The sequence below is a fragment of the Halichoerus grypus genome, chromosome 13 (genome assembly GCF_964656455.1).
Source record: "Halichoerus grypus chromosome 13, mHalGry1.hap1.1, whole genome shotgun sequence".
Taxonomy (NCBI): domain Eukaryota; kingdom Metazoa; phylum Chordata; class Mammalia; order Carnivora; family Phocidae; genus Halichoerus; species Halichoerus grypus.
The window spans coordinates 82058325-82078760 of NC_135724.1; the positions used below are offsets into that span (position 1 = coordinate 82058325).

Consider the following 20436-nt stretch of genomic DNA (forward strand, 5'->3'; position numbering starts at 1 on the left):
AGAAGCCAGGCACTGGTGGGTCCTGCAGGGACTCCAAACCTAGGTCCTTGTTCCATTAACATGGCTCATGCCACCTCTCTCCTTCCACCTAACCCCCTCTTCCAGCCACACAAGAACACATCAGCAACCATCCTTTCCCCAATAAGAGAATCACAGATATTCTCGGGGAGGGCAGCCTTGGGCTTCAGTTCAGTTCAACTGTTTCGGGGAGAAAAGGGAGGAAGAAATCTAAAACATTAATTGCACTATTAAGTGTGGGGTGGAAACAATGGTAGTTAATTATAGATGCTTTTTTATGCTCCAATCACTCAAAGGGAATCCTCCAGACACCTTTTATTCTTTTCTGTTTCTCCCCCTGAGCTCCGAGTGCTCCTGCAGCGTGGGTGGTTTCCCTGATTCTCAAAAATGAATTTACCACCAATAATCCCCAGGTGGGAGTAATTAGCAATTTGTCTTCTCTGAGGTCCCTCGTTAGACCAGGGATGCTGGCTCAGAAGGTGAGCCCAGGCATTCCTGGGCCTCTGCCTGTCTGCCACCCCCACGCCCTCATCGACAGGAAGGAAGGAACCCTGGTTCTGAATTTTCCATTTAGCTGGAAAGAGCCTAGACTTGATATTTAAACTCCCCAGGGATTCGGTGAGAACAGCATCTTTAAAATTCATTCCCTCTTTTGATGGATATTTGTTTAGTGCCTATTAGCTATCAGGCTCTGTGCAATACCCTGAAGATGAAGCCTGATTTAGTCCTTCCTTCGTGGATTTATAAACCTCTAAGATTGCTTCTAACTCAATACCTGGTGATTTGTTAATGATATTCTCTCTCTCACACACACACACACACACACTAGAACGTAAGCTCCATGACAGCTAATTGTCTATGCTCTTCAGCTCCTGTAACCATACCTGGCACATGATTCAGCACTCAACAAACGTTTGATGAATGAATGAATGAATGATCATCTTTGGGGGCCATGCTTGGCAAACCAAGGTTCTCAAGACGGGGATTGGTCAACCAAGCAACAAACTAACAAAACTAACCAACCATGTTAGCTCATGACTAGTTGCTCTGGAGGGATTTAATAAAGGGGTCAATATGGTGCTAAATTCAGGCTTCTAGTGTCCCTGAAACCATCAGAGATCAAGAGAGTAAGTTCTCTCCCACTACATTTCAAGGATCATGGTTCTTGCCCAAAAGCCCCAGTCTGGCATCTTCCCTCCTTTCTACATTTCCCATTTTCCTCTCCATCCTCTTCTCCCCAGAGCTGTCAAGTTCTCGGCCAAGCTCATGGGGCAGGCAATGGCCAAGAGGGTCAAGGCAACCATCCTTTATGCCACAGAGACAGGCAAGTCGCAGGCCTATGCTAAAACCTTGTGCGAGATCTTCAAACACGCCTTTGATGCCAAGGTGGGTATGGGGCAGTGCCAGATCCCTGCTTCTTCATGGTAAATATACAGTTGGGAAGGGGAGAGAGGGAAGTCAACAGAGAAGAACCTTTGAGAATGGAAGGAAGCACACCCCAAGGTGCCCGTCGGCATGCATATGCATATTCATATAAATTGCAGAGGACTTTGATGCCCCTCTTCCCATGACCTTCCAGGAGAGTCCAGGAATCACAAAATGAAACCCCATCTCAGAGCCAAATCTTAAAGGGTTTTTGAGAAAACATTCTGGGGTCAGTTTGGGAAGCCCTGCATTAAACACAGTTCAATATCAGAGCCTTCAACTTGCAAGTCCATACAGTTGAACAATATGGGAGTCAGGGGTGCTGAAAATCTGCATATATCTTTTGACTCCTCCAAACTTAACTACTAATAGCCTATTGTTGACCAGAAGCCTTACTGATAACACGAACAGTTGATTAACACATATTTTATATGTTGTATGTATTATATACTGTATTCAAGCAGTAAAGGAAGCTAGAGAAAGGAAAATGTTAAGAAAACCAGAAGGAAGAGAAAATGCATTGACAGTACTATACTCTATTTATTGGGGAAAAATCCACGAATAAGTGGACCCACGCAGTTCAAAGCCTGTTGTTCAAGGTCCACTGTATTCTAATCTCCAAATGAGAAGGGGTTGGAATATAAGCATGTTTGTTCACGGCTCACTTATTTTCAAGGAGCCTCTCAGGAGACTGGGCTTCCCCAGAACCTACTTGGAGAAATGTTGTTCAAGAGATGCTAAGATATAGGATAATAATCTTCTTTATGACAAGGGTCTCAGACTTAGTTGGCCCAGGTCCCATGCTGGTGGAGGGAGGATTAGCAAGGAGGCTGAGCAGACCTGGTCAGAGGAGCTGGGTGTGCACTGGCCATTCCCAGCCTAAATGTGTTCAAGAAGATTCCAAGATCAGTTGGTTATAAGCCCAAGGATCTCCATCAAGATCCGTCTCTATTAGCGGGCCAACCCCTTTCACCATCGCCCCCAGGTTCTTTATGGTCCTTCAGGCCACTGTGACCATAGAAAGGTCCCACACTGCCAAAAAGCTTTTAGTTCTACCCACTTGAGCCCATTGAAATAGTAACACCCAGAACTTTTGGTTCTCCTTCCAAAGGAGATGGCTCAAGATAACTCATGTTTTTCCTCTGTCTCTCTTCTTCTCCTTCCCCCATCACTTTTTTGTTCTCTCTTAACTCTTCTCCTTGTCACCTTCTCCCTTCCTCTCCCTCCCCCCATGCCGTTCCTTCACCCTCGCCCACCTAGGTGATGTCCATGGAAGAATATGACATTGTACATCTGGAACATGAAACTCTGGTCCTGGTGGTTACCAGCACTTTTGGCAATGGAGACCCCCCTGAGAATGGGGAGGTAAGATGAGCTTTCACCTGTTCTAGCATGTTCTCCACCGGGGGGAAGAAGGAGGGATAGCAGTTACATCGCCAGTCAGCAGCAAATCCTCCCAGAGCGTCAAAAGCCCGTGACTTCGATTTGGATCCAAGTTCCACAAAGACTAGACAATTCCAAGACCTCAGTGTCTTCGTGTCTGCTGATTAGCCAATCCTTGGTGAAAATGCTGTCGCCCGAGCGAGCTCCTGCTTTGGGATGGATGCTCCCATCAGGACCTTGGCATCCCCTGCTCCAGATGAGAGAAGTGGGGACAATATTTTTATAAAGAGAAAGCCACAGTGGGGATTTGTGGGCTGGGGGTGGCAGGACCACACCTGTAGTCGCTTAATCAGGGGGTCCTTCCACACACACCTGCAGCTCAGGCGCTGCTGCCCACCCCGAACCCCTGACCATGTCTAGCATCCTGGCCCCCAGAGGCATCAGGCTCCACTTGTGCCAGCCAGGACCCCAGACGCTCAGTGCCCGACCCTGTTCCGGTTCCTAAATCTCTGCTTCACATTTCACTCATCTCTTTTGGCTTCCAGAAATTCGGCTGTGCTTTGATGGAAATGAGGCACCCCAACTCTATGCACGAAGAAAGGAAGTAAGTGAATGTCCAGGGTCACATTACACACTTGGGGAGTAACTGAAAATTGTCTTTTGGCATCTGGGGTTCACATTCGAGTGCTGGCTGGTTTTTGTGACCTAAGGTCCACTTGTGAGCAATGTTAACTGGTAGATATCTGGGGTCCACTGGGGCTGATGTTTTGGCTCCTTGGGTAACTTCACTGCCCTGTGCCTCAGTTTCTTTTTCCATCAAATAGGGCTGGTTATACCTGCCTTAACTTCTTAACTTGTAAGAACCAAGGGAGAAAATAGATGTAAGCATCTTGTGAAAACTCAGGAGCCCCTAAGTGTAAACACCAGTTCTTATTATCTCTCCTTTTTGGAAACCTACATTCGAAATCAGTGAAAATGAGCTTCTTTCCCTAGAACTGTTCCATCGGACACTCATGGTAGAATTCTAACTAATATAGAGGTTGAGTTCAGAAGATGAAATACCTTATAAAGCAAAAAAAAAAATTGCCTGTAGCCAAAAGATGTTCATGGTGAAACTGCGTCCCAATGCGGGGTTGGGTTCTAAAGATATTTCGTAAGGTGACCTGTAATCATGAGTACCCTTGCAAAGCTCGTAAGTCCCGCATAAAGCAGAGAACGTAGGGCGTGTGCATGCTGAGCTGTCTTTTGGGGAGACCAACACTTCTCCTTAGCAAAGCACCTGTTGCCCAGCTCACATACATTCCATATCCAAGGGGTAGCTGCGTCCCTCCTGCCCAGCCATCTTTGTCCTCGCTCTCCCTGCCCCTCTCCTTCCCAGGTGACCGCCACAGGCTCCCCCTCACCTCTCCTTCAGGGAGAGAGAGGGCACCATCCGTTCTCCCCTCTAGGTACCCGGAACGCTTGCGTTTCTTTCCCCGTAAAGGGCCTCCCCTCCCCCAAGGTGACCCAGGAGTCCGCGGTCTGGCTGCAGCCCGTGACAGCCAGCTGAGGTAGAGTGTGTGTGCGTGTGTGCATGTGCATGCGTGCCCATCTGTGTGCACACATGTTCATGCACGTGTGTGCACATATATATGCCCCGTGTTCATGTACGCATGCGGGTGTGTGTGCCCAATGCGCAAGCATCCAAGGCCACATCTGGGTCTCAAGGAGACCTGAGTCCTAAACCAGGCTGTACTGCTAACTCACCAAGCAACCTTGAGCAAGGCATTTGACCTCTCTGGACCTCAGTCTTTCTCATCTGCCAAATGGGGAGAAACCGTCTCTGCCCCAACCACCCCTGGGAGTTGTTGAGAGGATCAAAGGATAAAAACAAAGAGGAAAGCATTTGGAAAAGCCTCAAACCTCATACAAATACATGTGCTGTTATTTTTAACCCACAAGCATTAACCATCCCTCCCACACTAACAACACAGCCGCCCCCTGATATGTTGCATGACTTATTTGCAGAAATGACTCAATGTGAGACTATTTTGGGGCAGAAAATACACTTACATATATTTAGAACTTTTCCTGATGCTGGAACGAAAACTTTGAAGAACGTCCAGCTCAGAAGCCCTGCCTGCCAGAATGCGCAATGCCTTTTTTTGTCTTTTGCACTCAGATTTGTCTGTTGAGTCGTTTGTTTTGGTTTGGGTGTTGGTCTTTTGTTTGTGGGGAGTTGTTTTGTTTTGCTTTCTGGTCTTGGGATTTTGTTTTGTTTTATGTTTTGTTTTTTTGCTTTGCCTGAGAACAATACTTCCCACTTTTGGAGGAGAACAAGGAAACTGGATCTTTCTTTGAAGTCTCAAGGCTCCTGAGCCTCTCGTGCTGAGGTTTCCGTCCCAGTGACATCTTCCTTCCCCTTCAAAAGAGTTTAATAAGAAATTCAATCTCTTTTCGTGCCACGTCTCAGTGCTGAACATTTTCCACTATTTCCTTGAAATGGGAAATGTGACAGCTCCTTGAAATGTCCAAGGTCCATAACCTGATGGAGAGAGTATTGAATGGGAGTTGTCCGGCACAATCCAATAAAACTTTCTGGGGTGGTGTAAACGTTCTATAGCTCTGCTATCCAGTATGGCAGCCACTAGCCCACGTGGCTCCTGAGCACTTGACATATGGCTAGTGCAAGTGAGGAACAGAATTTTTAACTGTATTTCTTTCAAATCCATTTAACTTTACGTTTCAGTAGATACACAGAGCTACCATAGCGGACAGCAAAGTTAGTTCCTGGCTATTCAGAGTGAGGTCTGGGGACCGGCAGCATTGGCACCTCTTGGGTACTTCTTAGAAATGCAGAACCTCAGACCCTGCCTGGAACTGCTGAATCGGAATCTGCGCTCTTTAACAGCATCCCAGGATGATTCATGTGCTCTTTACAATTTGGGAAGCAAGGAAGTGTGGTCTAATGGTTAGGGGATGGTCTGTTCTATTCGTGACTTTTTGCCCACTAAATCATTTTGACCATCTTGCTCTCAAGATTCCTGAGTCGAGTGAGGTCAGAAACATTTTAAGTACAAGTGGTGTCATGTGCAGATGGCTAGCCATCATCATGGTGGATGAAGATAAGTTGATCCATTCTGGAACAGTCCCTAGAAGCCTTATGGTCTCAACATGCAAGAGAAAGTCCTAGAAACGGGACTGGTCATTTGAAGATCCTTTGGGGTATTGAGCTCAAGAGGGGGTTCCAAGCCAGAGCTCACAGGCTCTCTTCTGTTTTGGCAGGAGCTACAAGGTCCGATTCAATAGCGTTTCCTCATATTCTGACTCCCATAAGTCATCGGGCGATGGGCCAGACCTCAGAGACAACTTTGAGAGTGCCGGACCCCTGGCAAACGTGAGGTGAGCAGGGGCTGAGGGCATCGGGGAAGACATCTTGGCGAACTGGATTCAGTTGCAAAGTGGGCTCTTTGTTAGGGGGTCTCCCTTCTATTCCCATCCATCTCATGAATAACCAGCTGCACTGTCATTGTCTGGAGACTGCCCCCTCCCTGTTAAAGCACACTAGCTGGGCTGTCCTGTGACCTCTTCCTAAACACACTCTCAGAGCTCCATCGCCCAAATCTCACCCCATCTTCAGCATATCATGTGTGCTGAAGGAAGTTAATCCCTAGAAATTACTCAATGAACTACCCTTCCCGGTGAAATGTTTTACACCTTATAGAAGCTTCTGGAGACACCCTGCTCTCAACCCTGGATGCTCATGCCCCGGGGCTCTCAACCTTGGATGCACATCAAAATCATCTGGAGATGTTTGCAATATACCAATAACCAAGCCCCATTTCCAGAGATTCTGATGTAATTGGTCTAGAATTAGGCCCAAGTATTGCCTTTTATTTTCTTAATTTCCTCAAGTGACTCTAATGTATAGTCAGATTCAGAAAATATTGGCCCAATCCCATGTTTACCAAAGTACAGTGGTCACATACCAAGGGTCATTTTAGGTAGAACATGGACAGATATTTTATATTTCAACAGTTGTGAATTCAGTTTAGTGAGCACTTAGAAAGAAAGAAAACTGGACGTCACATCCTTGGTTTTGCCGATGTTAGTCAACACAAGGCTAACGTAAGCTGAGTATCCGGGCCTGGCCACAAATCTTCCTGACCTTTGCCAACTGAACCTTCTCGTACCTGCTCACAGCAATGCTTGGTAGATGATTCACATCACAGGGGTCCTAGATATTGAAGTTTTATGTCCAGTGGTGCCCTTTTTAATAGACTTTATTTTTTTAGAGCAGCTTTAGGTTCCCAGCAAAACTGAGACGAAGATACAGAGATTTCCCTTATACTCCCTTCCCAGCCCCCAACAAAAACAGCCTCCCCCACCACCACCATCTCCATCCAGAATGGTATATTTGTACAGTGGATGAACCTACACTGACACATCATTATCACACAAAGTGCATAATTTATATTAGGGTTCACCCTTAGTGTTATTCATTCTGTGGGGTTTGACATGAGTGCATTGTTTTAGCTTGACATTGAACATCAGTTTTATACTTTGAGAGCCAGACCCATTTTTTCTGTATTAAATCTATCATGGCTTAGGGCAGACATTGGCAGGCTACAGCTTGCAGGTGCATTCGGCCCAGCCACTCTGTACTCTTGCACAACCCGTGAGCTGGGAATGGTTTTTATAGTTGAACAATTCACTTGATGATAGGAGACATTACCGTTGAATCCCAATTCAGCAAAACGCTATCCCCCCACAAAAAAAAAAAGGAACTCTAGCCTCATAAGTAGACATAGTACTAAAACATTATCCTCAATAACTGTAACAATAATTTTTTAAAATTTTTATTTTGTCAACAAAAATGTGCAGGAATTTGTTTTCCGTCTGTTATGTAAGTGTGTACATAATAGCTTCGATTTTGCTTCTTGGCCTAGAAACCTAAAAATATTTACTCTCTAGCCCCACGTATAAGAAGTTTGCCAGTTCCTGGTTTGGAGGCTTACAATAGGAAGTTTGAAATCATGAGGTGAAGATCGTGGTGGAAACGTGAGTCTAGGAAGTAACTGGGCTGCAGGCCTTCGGGTGTACCAGAAAAAATACTAATGAATGAATCACCTGAGCCATCTGTTAGTGAAAACAAGTGGGTTTGATAAGCTAGCGAGTACAAATTAAAAGCAAGTTAAACAGTAGTAATAAGGAAACAATAGTATCAATGGAAGTCATGTATTGCAGATGCCGTGAACATAAATATTGCATGTTTGAGGAACAACGCTGTAACCACAAGTCATGACTGGTGCTTGGAATTTCGGATCTCCATTGGGCTGAAGCTAAGGGGCAGGGCTTGGGGCAAAAGTGCTCCTTCCCAGCCCCTTCCAACCAGTCCACTCCTGGTTACCAGCTCTCCTACCTGTCACACCACTGCCCTTGGAGGAAAAGGAGAGGAATCCAGCTCTAGGAAGATCATGGGTGAAGGAGTGATGGGGGGAAACGCTGCCTAATCCCACATACTTTCCTTGGAAAGGCTCTACAAGCCCAGAGGAAAGAAGGACAGGAAAGGAGAAGAGGCTCAGTGAGAAAGCATGTGTATAGGTGTCCAAGGACAGATGTTAACCTCAGCTAACCCTCACTTGATCTTATGAGATGCCTGGACCCATCTCAAGTGCATTCTCCAATGACAGAGAGAGTGGGAGTCCCTTCCCAGCTCTCCCTCCACCTTCCACGCATCCCCCATCTCAATCTTTGGCCAACTTGACCCCTTCATCCTAAACAAAGAGATTCAGATGCAGAACCAGAGCCAGCGTGGAATAGCTTATCCAGCTCCATGCCTGGGCTTGTCTGAGATGACAGTCTACAGCAGAAAACTCCGACCTAGGAAAGAAGTGGGGTGTGGTGTTCCTGTCCCACTTACCAACCTGTCGCTCCGGTCCCAGTGAGGTTGAGACCCACAGCCAGGACTGAGCCCTGAAAGTGTGACATAAAGTGTCTCTAGGACAGTGAACTAGCAAGAGTGGCCGTCTGAGACACAGTCCTTCCCTTCTCGTACTCAATCAAGGCAGCCCACCTTAACAGAGAGGAAAATCTCATTAACTTGACCCCCACTGATTCAAACGCCCATGTTTTCTTGGTGGTATCTAGGCAAAGAGGGTTTGCAAAGCAAATTAATTTCGTAGACATCGCAAGGGGTGGAGTCAGCATATTTATAAATCTTTCATCCCCTTTTAGAAGAACCTGTTTACCCACCAACATTTGATGTGGGTTTTTTTTTTTAAGTTTTTGTTTTTAATTCCAGTTAACATACAGTGAACATTTGATATGTTAATGACAAGTCCTTCTGATCTCCTTGTTAATATAGGTCCCCGAGGACAGCTGTGTTATGATTTTCATTATCTTTATACTTAAAACTCATCTGGTTGTGTCAGTGATAGAATTCAAGTCTTCCAAAAAAAGTAGACTAATTTCTCTGGCTTAGAAAGGGACACACAAGAAACAAGCCAGTGGTTCTGGGTCATCGCTATCCCTAACTCATCCCAGGACCACTGGGAATTTTCTCCTGAGGATGGTCACACCTAACAGAGACCAGAAGGAAAGGAGAAGAGGGCTCCCAGATTTTAAAATGGCTTTCCCCAGGTGGGCTCAGGGCTGTCTGACCACCATGGGCTAAACACTTAGGTCCTTCTAGAGATAACCAGATGTCTAGGTCTGCTCAGGCCACCATAACAAAATACCAGAGTGGGTGGCTTCAACAACAGATATTTATTTTCTCACAGTTCTAGAGGCTGGAAGTCCAAGATCAAAGTGTCAGTAGGATTGGTTTCTGGTGAGGCCTCTCTTGTACTGGCTTGCAGATAGATGGCCGCCTTCTTGCTGTGCCCTCACATAGCCTCTCCTCTCCGCACTGTCAGAGTGAGAAAGTGATGTCGGTGTCTTCCTCTTTTTCTAAGAACATAAATTCAATTGGACTAGGGCCCAATCTTATGACACCATTTAACCTGTTACCACCTTAAAGGTGCCATCTCCAAATACAGCCACGTTGGGGGTTAGGATTTCAACATATGAATTTGGTGGGGGGAACATAGAATCCATAATACCAGACACCCCCTCATGCCCCACAGTCCTCTAGCATGGACCTTTTGTTGTCTCCTTGGCAGGTTCTCTGTCTTTGGCCTTGGCTCCCGGGCTTACCCTCATTTCTGCGCCTTTGGACATGCTGTGGACACCCTCTTGGAGGAGCTGGGAGGAGAGAGGATCCTGAAGATGAGGGAAGGGGATGAGCTCTGTGGGCAAGAAGAGGCTTTCAGGACCTGGGCCAAGAAGGTCTTCAAGGTAACCACCGGCCCACATCTCAGAGACCTAAGGGGAGAAGTCATGCCCCCTAAGATCTCCAAAGACAGAGTACCCACACCATCAGAAATAGAACAAACTTGAGAGAACCCCCAGTATTTCCCCCATGTATCCAGCCAGGATACAGCTTTCAACAGCTCAGATGAGTTTGGGTGGTCTTAAAACACACATTCTCCACCCAGAATCTAACCCCCTGCATTATGGATAGGGAGTTGTCTGTAGTCTTGGGATTTCAGAGCTGGGAGGAATTCGTCCCTCCCTCACATTTAGTAGACAAGTAGACCAAAAACATAAAGTTGGTTAGCCACACCAGGGTCCGTGCCTCGCCCTGGAACTCAGGTCTCCAATTTGTCTACTTGGACAAGCTTCTCCCTCTTGTGCTAGATCTTCACTGACCAATACAGAAGCCGCTAGCCCCATGTGCTATTTAAATGCCAATGTAAATGAATTCACATTCAACAGGATGAATGAATGAGTGAATATGGTATGTCTAGATAATGGAATATGATTCAGTCATGAAAAGAATGAAACACTGACACGTGCTGTGCCATGGATGAGCCTTGCAAACCTGCAGAGTGAAAGAGGCCAGGCACAAAAGGTCTATGCTTCCATTTATAGGAAAATGTCCAGGACAGGCGAATCCATACAGAGATTAGATTCGTGGTTGCCCGGGGCCTGGAGGAGTGGAAAATGGGAATGCTGGCTAATGGGTACAAGGCTTCCTCTGAGAGGATGAGAATGTTCCAGAACTGGATAGAATGGTGGTTGCACAACTCTCTCAACACACTAAAAACCGTGGAACTGTACATTTTAAAATGATGAATTTTATGTTGCATGAAAAATATCTGTGTATATATACATAGAAATAATTAAATGTTTAATTATAATATAGAATATTGTCTATTATGATGACAGAAATATTATATATCACATAATGGCATAAATATATTTATCTTACATAAAATAATTACATATACATTTTATATACCATCATGGATGTATAAAATTTTAATCATTTTTAATTAGATTTTTAATTCTATTTAGTAGCTATATTAAATAGATTCTATTTAAAGATCCCATTCCTTAGCTGCATATTTCATGTACTCAGTAGCCACAAGAAGCTAGTGGTCACCCCAGGAGACAGCACAGAACATTCCCATTATGATAGAACATCCCATTGGACGGCACGATTCTAGACATAAGGTCACAGGAGAATAATGAATAATGGCCTTCTATCTGCATGTGGGGCATGATTCGATTGGCCATCCTGGGAATAACAAAAAGCCATGAATGCTGACCCCCCACCTTCACCTCCTCCTTCCTCCACCCCAGAATGCATTCTCTCGAGCAGCTGCAGGAGAAAGGACAATATACAACCTCCTGCTACTCAGTTGGCACTTTCCATCCTGCATGGCAATGCACATAGGCAGAAAAAGGGGAAACTGAGGCCCCTGAGCGATCTGGATATCTGTGCGGGGAGGCTGTGTCTACAAGACTGTTTCTGCATTTCTTCCTAGACAAGGAAAATTGCAATAACTTGGCTTTTGTTCCCTTGAGATCACTATGGTTCTTGACTTCAATCAGCCCACTCTGATTGAGCACCCCAGAAGCAGGACCTGTTATAAACCACTGTATCCTTTAGCTATCACCACCCCCTCCAGTCCTCCCACCAACTTCCCAGTCCTGGCAACCACTGACTGACTCTCTCCGTAGATTTGCCTCTTCTGGACATTTCATATCATATAGTATGTGGTCTTTTGAAACTGGCTCATTTCACATATTTTTAAGGTTCATCCACATTGTAGTATATATCAGTACTTCATTGCTTTTTATGGCCAAATAATATTCTGTTGCATGTGTATATCATATTTTGTTTATCCATTCATCAGTTGATGGATGTTTAGATTGTCTGAAAATCAACACAAGGCCAAAAAATGGGTAAAGCTACCCTTAAAAACCTCTTGAATTGGGGTACCTGGGGCAGCCTGGGAAGGAAAGAAGCATCTGACTCTTAGTTTGGGCTCAGGTCATGATCTCAGGGTCATGGGATTGAGCCCCACATCAGGCTCTGCCTCAGCACAGAGTCTGCTTAAGATTCTCTCTCTCTCCCTCTCCCTCTGCCCCTCCCCCCCTTGCTCACGTGCTCACTCTCTCTTAAAAAACAAAACAAAAAAAAAACACTCTTGAATTATCCATGGCTTTTATCCCAAAAACCTGAATTCCAAATGGTAATTCTTAGGATTACTAAAGTCAGAGAACTTAGGAACTTGGCAAAAAAGAAAGAAAGAAAGAGAAGAAAAATTCATAGGCAGGTGTTCAAACATTCAATATGTTCTGCTTTTAATGTAATTGTTTAAATCTTTAGAGGAAGAGAGATAGGAAGTTCTAAAGTGTTTATTTTCTTTTTTTAAGATTTTATTTTTTTAAGATTTTTATTTATTTATTTGAGAGTGCATGCGTGAGAGAGAGAGCACAAGCGGGGGGAGGGCCAGAGGGAGAGGGAGAAGCAGACTCCCCACTCACCAGGGAACCTGACACAGGCTCAATCCCAGGACCCTGAGATCATGACCTGAGCCAAAGGCAGACGCTTAACCAACTGAGCCACCCAGGCACCCCTAAGGTGTTTATTTTCTTGCTTAATGTTAGGCCTCTACAAATAGTGGTTTTAGGAATAAATGACATAAAAGTTACATACTAAATAGAGGTTAAATCCTAAAGTCATTAATTAGTAAATCTGATATATCCAGCACATCAAAGGCATTCAAAAAATATAGGATGGATTAGTGGATAGATTGATGGATGAGTGGCTGGCAGGTAGGTGGTGGGATGGATAGATGGGTGGATGGGTGGATGAGTGGAAGGAAGGAACGAAACTAAGAAAGGTTTAGATGGAGGGATGGAAGGATGGATGACAGATGGAAGGAAGGAGGGGGAAGGAAGGAAGGGAGGGAGGGAGGAAAGGAAGGAAGGGTGAGTAGATGGAGGGATGGAAGGATGGATGGAAATGAAGGAAGGAAGGAAGGAGGGAGGGAGGAAGGGAAGGGAGAAGGGAAGGAGGGCAGGTGGTGGACGGATGAAGGGACAGATGGGCGGATGAGTGCATGGATGGAGGGATACACGCCATGACTGGGAGCTGTTGGCGGAGAGCCCCTCTTGGTGGACGGGGTCACCCAGAGCCCTGCGTGCGCCACAGGCAGCCTGCGATGTGTTCTGCGTGGGAGATGATGTCAACATCGAGAAGGCCAACAACTCCCTCATCAGCAATGACCGCAGCTGGAAAAGGAACAAGTTCCGTCTCACCTACATGGCCGAAGCTCCAGAGCTTACGCAAGGTACCCCCCACCCTCCTGGGGGGGCTGGGGCGGGGGGGCTGCAGGACGGCGGGGGGAGGGGAAAGGTGCCCCGAGGAGCTGGGTGTCGTGGCTTCCGTCTCCCTTCAGCGCGGTGCTCCGAGAACAAATGCGCGTCCTGCAGGGCGGCGCGTTACCCTGAAACCTTCTTCTCAGCTCAGCTCAGCCAGATTTGCTTTTGCTTCTGCATTATCCACAGCGCCCCCACCCCCCCATGTCTTCTCTTTCATCTCTTCACTTCACCCCCAGAGGACAGTGGGAGCATGAGGAGACGGTCAGGAGAAGCTGGAGGCTCTGGGTTGGCCGTGCTTTAACCCCATCTCAGGGAGACTGTTGTTCTCACCGCAGGTCTCTCCAATGTCCACAAAAAGCGGGTCTCAGCCGCTCGACTCCTCAGCCGTCAAAACCTTCAGAGCCCTAAATCCAGGTAGGAGCACCTTAGTTGGCTCGGGGCTCCCCACCTGGGCTCCAGATGCATCCCCCCCCACCATCAGGGAGGAGCCCTGGTTGACTCGGGGGGACTGGCTTCCCACGAACATCCCAAATGCCATTGAGGTGCCCTTGTTGCTGTGTAGCATTGAGGTTTTCCTGCTGTCCCTTTGCCAAGCTCCCACCTAGAGGGACCAAGAGAGGAGATGCCGTTGATCATCGTGGAAAACAGAAAGGGAAAGGTTTTATGAGGAATTTTTAATATAGACCACACCCTTGTCGAACTGCTAATGTGCATTGTACTGGAGCATCCTAGTCGGAGAACATTTCCTCCTTGTGGGTGATTCTTCTCTAGAGTCCCGAAAACGGGCTACCCAGACGCTGCTTAAATTCCTTTGGGATGACGGGAGGTTCATTACCTCACCAAACAGCCCACTCTGTGTTTCAAAGTCCTAATTGCTATAAAGTATCTTACTATGGCTATAACCAAAGGGCATCTTCCTAGCACTCCATACTGATCTCAGCTATACTCTGGTCATACCCAAAACAAACTGCGTTCTTCCAAGTGAGAGACCTGCTAAGAGCCAAGGACACTGACCAATCTCTCCTGGGTTTTGATTCCTTCAGATCGTGCTTCCTCACACCCAGTTTCCCACGCCTTTTGTTTTAGTAGAAGGACACACTGTCCTGCTGGCAGCGTCATTCCCAGGCCCGGTCACAGCACAGGGGAGACCTGTCATAGCTGCCACATGCACTAGGTTCATCACATCCAGCCCCCAGCGTGAGCAGGACGCACGGATGCCACCCAACATCACGGGCTTTGTCCTGGGGGCCATGCCGTTCTCCCATTAAGCTTACATCCTTGCTGCTCTTTTCAAAGTGAGTGAGCCAGGCCTGTCCGTCCCTCGACTTGTGTGAATAAGATTTTTGGCCTTAATGAAGTCCTTTGCCTTGATCCCCAAGGAATGGCATCTTTTTTCACTTTCCAGTTACAGCCCATGCCAATCTTTTGAAATCTCGGTTCTTTGGGGGTTTTTTTGTTTTTTTTTTTTTAAAGATTTTATTTATTTATTTGACAGAGAGAGAGAGAGCGAGACAGGGAACACAAGCAGGGGGAGTGGGAGAAGGAGAAGCAGGCTTCCCGCGGAGCAGGGAGCCCGATGCAGGGCTCGATCCCAGAACCCTGGGATCATGACCTGAGCTGAAGGCAGACGCCTAACGACTGAGCCACCCAGGCGCCCCGAAATCTCGATTCTTTGTGTACAGAGTGGGCTCATGAGCTGGACAGCCCTGGGTTCTGTCCCCAGCTCTGCTGCTCACCAGCCGTGTGACCGGGCCAGTCACTCAGGTCCTCCGAGCCCCTGTCTCCTTGTGCAGAATGAGAACATTGACTCTGCAGATTGCTGACATTTCTCTAGAGCTTTCTGTGTGCCATGCCCTGTTTTGAGTCCTCTCTGTGCGGGATCTCCCAGAACTCTTGACCAGCCCAGGAAGTTGGGACTATTATCATCGGCATTTTTTTTTAATTTTTCTAAAGATTTATTTATTTATTTTAGGCAGGGAGGGGCAGAAGGAGAGGGAGAGAGAGAATCTCAAGCACACTCCCCACTGAGTGTGGAGCCGGACGCAGGGCTTGATCCCACAACCATGACCTGAGCTGAAATCAAGAGTCAGACGCTCAACTGACTGAGCCACCCAGGCGCCCCATCATTGATGTTTTAAATATGAAAAGTGACAAGTAGATAATGCAAGTGACTTTTTCGAGGTCACATAGACTTGATTCTCCAGCTCCAAAGTGAGCATGCCGAAAGGCTACCCAGGTGTCCTGAAGAGCATTGCAAGACTGTTGTATCAAAGACGAGGTGCACAAAACAACTAGCGTATCATACCTTCCCATTACTCTTCCTTATCCATCCCAGCTTCAAACACCTGCAAATTTAGTATGCATGCTTTCTACATGGACTTCAGACCTCTAATAGAGTTATCAGCAGGATGAAGCCCCCAGGCTCTCATGTACTCACTTAGATCCTCAAACATTAAAGAAATGGGTTGGGAAATGAATCCCTTTGAATAGTTAAATGCAACATTCGGAGAGTAGGGATCTCTGATACACAGAGGGACCCTGTGTTTGAAATATGCACCCTTACTTCCCATTTCTGCCCTGTGGAAAGGGATGACTTCAGTAGCATGGAAGAGAAGAGACTAAGAATCCATTGGAAATTTCCTTTAGCAACAAACTGTGAAAGACCAAATCACAAAAATTACTCCCTAAACCATGGTACATAAAAAGCAAGGTCCTTTGCAAATGTTCTTTTTTTTTTTTAATGTTTTATTTATTTATTCATGAGACTCAGAGAGAGAGAGAGAGAGAGAGAGAGGCAGAGGCAGAGGGAGAAGCAGACTCCCCGCCTAGCAGGGAGCCCGATGCGGAACTCAATCCCAGGACCCTAGGATCATGACCTGAGCCGAAGGCAGACGCTTAACCATCTGAGCCACCCAGGCGCCCCCTTTGCAAATATTCTGATGCTAAGTTGGACCAGAGTCCCAGAATAACCCCCACTCCCCTCTGGAAAGGGTAGCTGACTCTATGCTGAGTGACTTACAAGAGACTGAATATTTCAGCAAGGTTAGGAACTAGAAGCTAGTATTAGAATCAGTCGTGAATTAGCACAAAAAGGATCAAATTGTATGTAGGTATCTCTCTCTTTAGAAGCACACTCTGGAGCATGACCTATTTTCAGGCTTACTACCATCTCCAGCTTTATAAGTTGTTGGTTTATTTTAAGGGATAATCGAGTAAAAAAAGCATGATACTCTCTCCCATTTTTCCCTGCCCAAGTCGGCCCAAAGTCAGGCTGTTTGAGCCAGGAAGCCATAAGTCAGATATCACAAATTACTCCCCGCCTCCCAGACCCTTAATTGCAAGCAAAGTGCTTAGGAGGAAGTAAACAGCCTTCTGAGGGTGATCCTTGCACATCTAAAGAGAAAAGTGACCACAGTTACTGTCTGGCCAGGAAATACATTTTCTAGGTACACCAATTAGCAAACAATACAGAAGGGAGTATAATGGAGCTGTAACGGGTAACGGGTGCGATGATCATTGATCATAAGTCCTACAGGTCCGAAGGAGGGGAAGCGCATGGTAGGCTTTAGAATGCGAATGAGAACAGAGGAGGGACATCTAGGCAGAGGCTAGCAGGAGCAAAGGTGCAGAAGGGTGGCTGAGTGCTGGGGCATCACAGAGAGTGGTGGGATATTACAATGGACAGTTCTTGGTGGGGAAGCTCTTGATTCTCATCTCTCTTTGGATGAAATTGCTTCTCTCCGACCTTCCCCATTTCAACAGAGAACATCAACATTTGGCTTAAGCCAAAAACTCCAGCATCTTCCTTGCCTCCTCTCCCTCTCTTACACTGCATGTCCGGCCCTCAGCTGGTCCTCCGGGACTTGACTTTCAACTTCACCTCAGACCTACAGCTGCCACCTTGAGCAAAGCCATGTTCATCAATGGTATGAGTGACTACAGTGGACCCTAACTTGTCTCCTTGTTTCTTGGCTTTTCTCTCAAAGAGCCATTTCCAAATAGCAGCCAGACCAGTCTTGGAAAAACATAAATTGAATCCTGTCACTCCATAGCTTTACACCCTCTAGTGGCTTCCCACTGGATTGAGGAGACCTCCAAACTTCTTGCCATGACAGGTCATGATGAAGCCCTCATGATATAGCCTCTGCCCAGCAGTCTACTCTCCTTCTCCCTCCCCCCACATCTGTGTTTACCACTCTCCAAACACTCCAGCCTTCTTTCCCTTCTCCAAATATGCCACACCTTTTCCTACCCTAGGGCCTTTGCACATGTGAACACTCTTCCCAAACAGATCTTTGCATGTCCCCTTTTTCTCATTGTTCAGATCTCTGTTCAAATATCACGTCACCACAGAGGCCTCCCTGACCATCCTATCTGACGATCACTCAGCCCACTGCCCCCAACCCATCACCACCTACCCTTCTCAATGGCCATATGTGTCCCAAGCTTTAAAAAAAAAAAAAGCTTACAAAATCCTATACTTACAAACCCCCAGCAGAACTGAGACAACTGGTCTCCAGGTTAGTGCTACCAAGAGAGGGTTGGGGGGGAATCTGCTTCCCCGACAAGGCTTCAAAGACCAGCCCATCAGGATGCCCTGAGGCCACGCAGCCGTTCAGTGCTGGGGGTCTCAGCAAGCCATGTCTGACCAGAGGCATGTAACATCCGCTTGGTTAAATTCCCAGCACGGGCAGAACCTGGGCCACCTAGCTAATCTGTCAGCTGCCTCCCCATTCCTGCCCCTTGTCTGCCTGACCACTTTGTGTCACGTTCAAGAGGACTTACTTGGGGGAAATGGCTGTGAGCATGAGCCAGCTCAGCAAGTTCAGGTCCTCCGCATTTCTATTTTGTACCGGCCAGAAGAACGGAGGCAAATATACTTCTGAAAGAAATCGTGATGATCTGGGAGAAAGTGGGAATTGATTTGGGGGCCTTTCAAAGGCTTCCTGTGGTTGGTGCAGGAGGCTCTGAAATTAGCAGCCCCACAGCGCCCCCTGCTGGCTGTCAGCCTCTGCTAATTCCAACCCTGGAGCTGGCAGAAGGTGATGGTGTCTCTGCTCTCCAGGAACCAGGAATTCGTATGAGCTCAGAGCAGAATCAGCCGTGCAAGTCTGTATAATTGACAAGATTAGTGCCCCAGAGATAGCAAAATCTGTCCAGGAAAGGAGAATGGGACCCCAGGCCCTGACACCACCATTCACAATCTCAGCCACCAATTTTCCCCACCATACGAAGGACAGGGGTGACTTGCTTCGAGAAAATACTTGCAAAAAAGTAAATGTGCCAGCACAACTATTTTTAATAACGGTGGCTATTTGCAGCACAAAAGGGTTCTTGGGTGTGCCAGAGACTCCTTTATATAGCGAGTCCCATTGATCTATTCAAGTGTTGATTTACATACCATGGAGAATGTAGAAACTTCATGTTGAATAAGAACCAGTTGGCAATGAAGAAAAGCAGATCTGAAATGCCGACGGAACCCAAAGAGGACAAAGAATCTGATTTACCAAAGTGTAATCAGCCCCCAAGTTCTCAGGTATTGTGTAAAATGCAGTAGGTCTGTACTAAAACCTTTTAAAGGACCAAAATGATCGTAGTCTGAGAATTCATTCTTGAAGCCCTCCCTTAGCATGGGCCTTCTGCCCTTAAAATACAAAAACCAATGGAAAAGGAGAGGATCTGGCAGGAAATAGATCAATTTCTCCGTGCGTTCTCTCCTTGGATCTCTCACATTTATATTGGTGGATTTGTGCATAACCAAGACCAAATGTCTTTCTCTTTATAATATGGGAAGCCCCCCGCGCACCCACACTTACAAAAAGGGGGGGCAGAGCTTAGGATTTCCAGGAGAGATGGCGTGACACAGACTGGGGACTCCACTGCTTGGCTCCAATGGGGTCGTGATTCCTGGGAGAACCCCAGTTGGTACTGAGAACAGAGTCTGTTCTGGCAACTGGTTAACCCTGGGAGTCTGAGGTTCCTTCATCTAATAAATATTTCTGGAGTACCAACTATGTGCTGTGCGCTGTCCTCCTTGCCAGGAATAGGGCAGTGGACAAAACAGATTCCTTGCCCTCTTGAATTTGAAATTGTCCTGGAGGCTGGGGGTGGGGAGGGGCGGTAGGCAGGGGAGGGCAGACCACAAACCACAGGATGATATAAACGCCACAAGAAGGCAGATGCCGGTAAGTGCTATGGAGAAAGGTAGGTTCGGGAAGATAGAAAAGCAAGGAATCTGATGACTGAACCCTGAGGTGCTCTAATGGCCAGAGTTTGGGGAGATGAGAAGGAACTACAAAATGAGAAGATTGGGAGAGCGTGGGGTGCTAGAACCCAGGAGAAGGGAGTTGAGAAGGAGGAAGTGAGCAGCCCTGTCCAGTGCTGGTTCCATAAGCAAGATGAGCGCTCAGGACTTGGCATTGGATTTGCACTGAGGAGCTCGTGGGTGACCTGCTAAAAACCATGGTTGGAACGATGGGGGCACAGGGCTCATGGCCTCGGCCCCACGGAGAATGAAAGGAGGGGGATTGCAGCCACAAAAAGAGACAAAGAAAGGAGGCAGTAGCTGGTGACTCTTATCCGACTGTTCCCCACCTTTCCCTCCAGCCGATCAACCATCTTCGTGCGTCTGCACACCAACGGGAATCAGGAGCTGCAGTACCAGCCTGGGGACCACCTGGGTGTCTTCCCTGGCAACTGCGAGGACCTCGTGAACGCCCTGATCGAGCGGCTGGAGGACGCACCTCCGGTCAACCAGCTGGTGAAGGTGGAGCTGCTAGAGGAGCGAAACACGGCTTTGGGTAACTACGGCAGGGTGGGGGCCCCCCACCTGGCCCCTCCTGAGAACCCTCCCCTTCTCCGGGGAGTCCCAGAAGCAGTGGGTGTCTGGGGAAGAGGAGACCCATCCTTCTT

At 47.1% G+C, this 20436-nt stretch overlaps 1 protein-coding gene across 1 annotated transcript in view; it reads left to right on the forward strand.

Moving 5' to 3' along the window:
* Positions 1-20436, forward strand: part of NOS1 (nitric oxide synthase 1) — an 81387-nt gene that overhangs the window by 47963 nt on the left and 12988 nt on the right. The window contains 8 exon segments of the mRNA XM_078060919.1: positions 1260-1404; positions 2704-2808; positions 3372-3430; positions 6091-6207; positions 9969-10143; positions 13355-13493; positions 13860-13938; positions 20131-20324. Coding sequence (XP_077917045.1) covers positions 1260-1404; positions 2704-2808; positions 3372-3430; positions 6091-6207; positions 9969-10143; positions 13355-13493; positions 13860-13938; positions 20131-20324 — 1013 coding nt within the window.